The sequence below is a fragment of the Lonchura striata genome, chromosome 11 (assembly GCF_046129695.1).
Source record: "Lonchura striata isolate bLonStr1 chromosome 11, bLonStr1.mat, whole genome shotgun sequence".
In the NCBI taxonomy this organism is placed as follows: domain Eukaryota; kingdom Metazoa; phylum Chordata; class Aves; order Passeriformes; family Estrildidae; genus Lonchura; species Lonchura striata.
In genome coordinates this window covers 10,392,760-10,398,759 of record NC_134613.1, presented here as the reverse complement: position 1 = coordinate 10,398,759, position 6,000 = coordinate 10,392,760, and the positions used below count along the sequence as shown (strand labels likewise).

Genomic DNA, 6,000 nt, shown 5'->3' with positions numbered 1-6,000 from the left:
AGAGATAACCAGTGCCATAAATAAGGGCTTTTAGAGGACTTCGGTAATATTTTTCTAATCTTTTTTGCTAATATCTACATTATATTTATAGCTATAAATGTTTGTGAAATTAACTTTTATTAGCCAGGATATCTACAGAAAGCAGATAAGACTTTTCCCTGCCATTTGTGTGCATTCACAGCAGAATCTCTGACTTGAAAGGTAAAACCTTTAGTAAGAATGCAACTGATTGAATGCAGTTTAATCAAGGAGTTGAGGTGCTGATTATTATTAAAGAATATCAAAAGAATTTCTGAAGTGCCTATAAATTTCAATTTGCTAACATCAGATGAAAACAAGACTGTCACAAACAATATAAATCAAGATTTACAAAAGAAATAGTTAAAAATTATTTCTTCATTTATACTACAGGAATTTGAAGTTTCAGCACCATGTCCTGAAGATTTGACCTTTTGAGACCTTGGATTGTCCATGGTGTTGACCCTGTATTCATCACGAAGGGGTGAAGCAGTTGTTAACAAAGCCAAGTATGAAGCAAAAAAATAAGCCAACAGTAGAGGTCAGCCATGAACTATAGATTTCCTCTCCAAATTTCTTGCCTGAACAATTCATGCTGTTTACTGAACACCCAAAAATATCTGGGGCACCTGTGCCAAAACAGCAGTGGATAATAGTAGAAGGAGGAAAGAAAACAAATCCTTTCCAAAATGAGACAAGGCAAAAATCCAGATACTAAGAGCACTGCCACAGGAAAGCTGAAGTACAAATGAATAATAGTAGCTTTTTTTTTTTTTTCTGCGAATAACACAGAGCTCCCCTAGCAACTTGCTCTTGTCTGCTGGCTGGCTTGTCCAAAAAGGTCAATATCTTACCGAAGAAAAATCCAACCAAAACCCAAAAACCCTCCAGCTATTACTTGGCTTTTGAAGAGTTGCAAGGGGAAGGTTTCAGTCCTGCCATATGTGACAGCTGGAACACATGATGCGCCAATTGCTGAACTACTCAAGTTGCCCCAAGATGCATCTGCTTTTGTCTCAACATTTAAAAACACTTAAACAGTAGTTACATAAATTAGGTAGTGCTTAAACTGAAACAGATAACCTGGATTTTTAAAGCTGAAAATTAACATGGCTAAATAAATTGCTGTTTGATGGCCATTTGAAAAACAAGCACTTAGTTACCCCTTACAAATGACAACATCCTTCAATACCATTCTTTTCAAGTGCAGCTGCCTAGGACATTCATTTATGTAGCAACTGGATTTGAAGGGCAGGGATTTGGACTGAAAGAAATAACCCATCCATGGTGTCAAATTTGCACTTAGAGCTGCAGATAGGAACCAGACAATCAACAAAATGCATCAAATTTTCTAGGCCTGCTTTCCAACCGTGGTGCATTATACCTGTACCAGGCAAGAGTTTAGGTACCATTTTACTGTCATGTGTTTGTCAAGCACTAAACACAATGCCCCTTGGCCATGGCTTTTTTTCTCATATCTAGACAAAACATCCAGCCCCTAGCCCCGCATCTCTGCTGGGGATTTAACAGCCACGTGTGCAACATCATTGTGGCCATTGCTCTCCAGTCCTAGGTGTGACCTAAGCCAAGCTGCTGGCTAAGGCCAGCAAGGACTGGTCTGTGCCCTAGCTGCCTTCCCCTTCCACTGCCCTCCTCGCCCCCAGCAGAGGTTATCCGGCTCGGGGCACTGCTGGACTAATTCACAACAGCAGCAGCCGCTGCCGATGGTGAAGGGGGATGAGCTGTGCCGACGAGGGCTGGGGAGCGCTGGGGGGCTCGGAGGCCCTGACGCCCTTTGGCTTGTGGGGCACCGCGGGCAGGGTGCGCTCCCCGGGGCGGTCGGGCCGGCTCCCCTGCCCTGCTCTCCCGTCCCCGAGCAGCCGCGGCTCCCCGCGGTGCCGCTGCGGGCTCGGGGCGGGCAGCGGGTGCGGCGGGCGCGGCTGCCCGGCAGGGGAGGGGGCCGCCCCCGCTCTCGGCTCTATAATGCCGGGGGCCCCTCGCCCAGCCGCGCCGCATCGCTCCGGCTGCCGCAGCAGCCTGCGAGCGGCTCCGCTCCCTCCCCTCCGGCCCGGAGACGCTCGAGGATTAGGGAAGGGAGGGAAATCCATCAGGCGAGAGGCAGGTCGGGGAGGCGGGCCGTCAGCATCCCTCCGCTCCGCCCGGGCCGGCGGCGCCGTAGGGCGAGCTCCGGTGCGGGCGCAGGAAGGGGCCGAGCTGCCGGAGGTGCCCGGGGCGCCGGCGGCTCCCAGCGGCCCGGATCCGCGGCTCGGGGCTGGCGGGGCTCGGCGGCGGGAGAAGCCGCCGCTGCTGTTGGCGTGCCCGTCGCTCGCGGTGCCGGCTCTCCCGGGATGGGCCTCCAGGAGCTGGCGGTGTGGCTGCTGGCGGCGGCGGGGCTCGTGCGCGGTGAGTGGGCGCCGGCCCGCGGGCAGCGCCGGGAGCCGCGGCGGGGCGGGTGGGTCTGGCGGGGACCGCAGCCCCGGGTCCTTCCCGGCACGGCGGCTCTCCGGCCCCGGCCGTCCCCTTCTGCCCTCTCCCAGCCTCGCCGCTGCGGGGGGCTCGTCCCGTCCCGGGCCGCGCTGGGGGCTGGCCAGCGCTGGGACCTGCCGGGAAGGGACACGGGAGAAGGACGGTGGGGATGAGGGACCGAACTCTGTCAAGGGACCTAAATGGTGGATGTCCCAGGGCAGAGGCTGCGGCTTTTTGTGGGGGGAGTTGAGGACAAGAAATCGGAAAGAGGGAGGTCCGTCTGGAGTGGGACAGGGAGGTCTCACATCTAGAGAACCTGTTCCTACCCTGTCGCACATTCCCCTTATTCGAAAACTGCCTCTGTCCCTGGTCTACTCTGCTCCATTCATGTAGACCTGCTCCTTCTCTCCACAGAAAGCCGGCAGAATAAGCATCCTCCCTGGATTTGAAGTGTAAAAAGGACAGAAATCCCCAAATATTAGCATGTATATTAATGTAGCGTCTATCATCTCTGCCAAGAACGTCGTATCTCACTTCATTTCTAAGTGCACGAACAGTGAATAAAGCGGAGTGTATTTGCCCCAAAGAGTTCTCTGTCTGAAGCAGCCCGAGAGCAGTGCTCAGTCAAACCTGTGGCCATTTTTCTCCCATTGTCTTGCTGATGCCTTCTGCCATATCCCTGTTCTGCTTTTCTGGTTATAGCTATGCCAGGACAGGTGTCAAATCACAGTTACTGTATTTTCTCTTCATCACTTCTTGCTGCTGGACTGAACAGTGTGTACATTAAGAAAACATCATTAGCATTTAGAATGTATCACTCCTGGCCAGTCAAGAAATTATCAAAGAGGTAATCCCCTTTATAGGCTGGGATGAACATTTGTGATTAGGGTTTTGTTGTAGTAGCTAATGAACTATTTTGAATACAGTGGCATTTTTTTCTGGGAATGCAGCAGGTGTAATAACAGATACATAATATCTGTTAGGAGTGAAAAAGCATCCCTGAGCTTTTTCTGATGTAGAATCCTTATTATTTATCTTTTTATTCCTGTGCCCAAAGAATCTCTGCAAGGAGAGTTCCAAAGGAAGCTTTACAAGGAGCTGCTGAAAAATTACAATCCGTTGGAGAGACCAGTTGCAAATGATTCCCAGCCACTCACTGTCTATTTCACTCTCAGCCTCATGCAGATCATGGATGTGGTAAGTCTGTAACCTTCTAGGAAACTGTTTCAAAGGGTGGATCTTTTTTTCCTTCCTAGAAGGGACATTTGAGATAGCAAAGAAAGATTACAAGAAACTGGAATGCACAGTTAGTTTAAGACACAATGTCAAATTTTGTATGCATCTTTAAAGAACTAAACTTAGAAGTACAATTTACCTAGTTCTTAGATCTCCTGGCAGAAATTCCCAATGTTTTTAGCATTAGAAAATATTTCAAGGGGAGCTCAGAATGCACAATTTGCCTTTCAGATGCTTAACTGTCCTTAAAACCAACAAGCAGTATAGTCTGGGAGGGATTTGCAAAACCAAATCCCTTGATTTCTGGTGGTCACTTAAGAGCTGCCTATTTTGGAAGATGGAGGGGAGAGGAAATCCCAGCCAGAATCCAAGTTGTGTTATTTCCTTTGGTATCTACACAAGATTGCTACATTCTATATGCTTAAACAGCTACTGCATTTACAACCATATTTGATTGGTATATCAATAGGTATTCCTGTGCTGTACTTGTAGAATGTACTGCAGGATCTCTTTGGGTTCAAATATGACTAATTTAAGCTTCACTCTGTCACAGTGGCACAGAGATGCAACTTGGCATATAAGTGGGTTTACAGTATTTGTTTTTACTGAATTCCACAAATAATAAGGAAGTTAAAATCTTAAAATGTACTTATAACCTCAAAATTCCGTTATCTTCCCATCAGATACCTAAAGTTCAAGACACAGAATTAATTTGTTCTGGAGTTGTCAAATTTAATTAAAACACACACAAAATGAAAGGAAAATATCCACAGATCACTAGACAATCTGGGTGTAGTCAATGACTGGCAGTCTTGGCTAATATGATTCAAAAGGGAGCTTTTGGTCCTATGTGCCTTTCAAGAACCACCCTTCATAGTCAGTCAGAAACCTTAGGGTTTTTACTGGCTGTTTAGTTACAGCTCATTCTGCTTGCCATAAAACTCACTGCATTTCTTTCTCTGAGATCTGGGATTGACAGCCAAAGAAAGAAACCAACCATGAAGTAAATTAAGCTTCACGCTATAAAACAAATGAGTTTTCTTCATTGTCAACAAGAAGTAAATGCTGGTGGGAATGACAGCTACTTGCAATAACAATTACTGGTTTAACAAGCTAGAAACAAAACATGTCACCATCATACTTTCCTGTAGTTTATATATTCACTTTAATGGCTTCTCAGCTGATAGCCACTAATTCTAATTGGGAGTTAGACCTCTCCAGAGCCAATCCATCAAATCCCTGCCAGAACAGATTGAGCCAGGCTGGATCCTGGTTGCTGCTATTCCTTAATAAGGTGAAGTCTCTTCCATTGCACTCTGCTGACAGGAAAGGGGAGACAGTATATGAAATCTTTTCTAAATACAATGGATGTTTCTTACCTTGTATTTCTAGCTTTAACCTGTCCTATTAAAACTAGCAATTTTCTACCCCATGGTTTCAGATATGTTTTTCTTTTAATGGTATTGCACATTAATATGCATGCTAGGATCAGCAGTACATAATGAGGGATCTGTAAGTGCCAATTGCCCCAGCTTAGTGGAGTTCACTAGAAAATAGAATTAATTAATTGTCTAATGAGAATGCAAGCTGGCATAGTAAATTATACAAAATGTTTCTAAATGGGGAGGAAGAGCAGGGGCAGCATGAGAAAAATACAGTTTGGGGATGTATTGCTGAAGAGGAGAACTAGGAAACTATGTGAGTGCTTAGAGAAGAAGTGGGAGTACATGGTAGGCCTGAGATACAGCAAAAAAAATTGTAGGAGGTGGAATTTAGATGGAAGAGGATGGGATGCAAAATGGAAAGAGGTTTGAAAAAGTGGACTTCAAAAAGAAAAATCTTAGGAGACAAAGACTAAGGCATGCTTTAGAGGAAGGAGAGGAAGAGGGGCAATGGATGGTCATAGCTTCAGTACAATGGCAATAAAAATAAAGAATAGGATGTAGATAAGCAATTTATTTTTCTCTACTTCTCACCTCACAGAAATCCCTCAATCTGCACATAAAACTGGTCTTTGGCTTCTGCTTGTCTGGTATTTCAGTGCTGGCATAGAATCTTAACCTAATTTAGGCTTAGGAAAATTTCCAGCATATACATTTCTGAAAACCAGATTATTGAAACATACTGATATAATTTCCACACTGAAAAAAATTACAGCCACCACATTTTTAAACACTGTATGGAGGTAAATACCTTCTAACAGTGTTGTTTTCTCTTGTAACATCCATCTCAATAATAGTATCAGAGGAGAACATTCAGCCACTGCCTGTTGGTTTGGAG

At 45.7% G+C, this 6,000-nt stretch overlaps 1 protein-coding gene across 2 annotated transcripts in view; it reads left to right on the top strand.

The window, feature by feature from the left end:
- The first annotated feature begins 2,258 nt into the window (after nt 1–2,258).
- LOC110471410 (neuronal acetylcholine receptor subunit alpha-7) overlaps nt 2,259–6,000 on the top strand; it is a 35,011-nt gene continuing 31,269 nt past the window's right edge. For both annotated transcript variants that reach the window (XR_002465589.3, XM_021532028.3), the window contains exons 1-2: nt 2,259–2,421; nt 3,542–3,681. Coding sequence is in view for 1 of the 2 variants with exons in the window: in XM_021532028.3 (XP_021387703.1) it covers nt 2,367–2,421; nt 3,542–3,681 (195 nt within the window). In the remaining variant the exon portion in view is untranslated. The remainder of the gene's footprint in view (nt 2,422–3,541; nt 3,682–6,000) is intronic.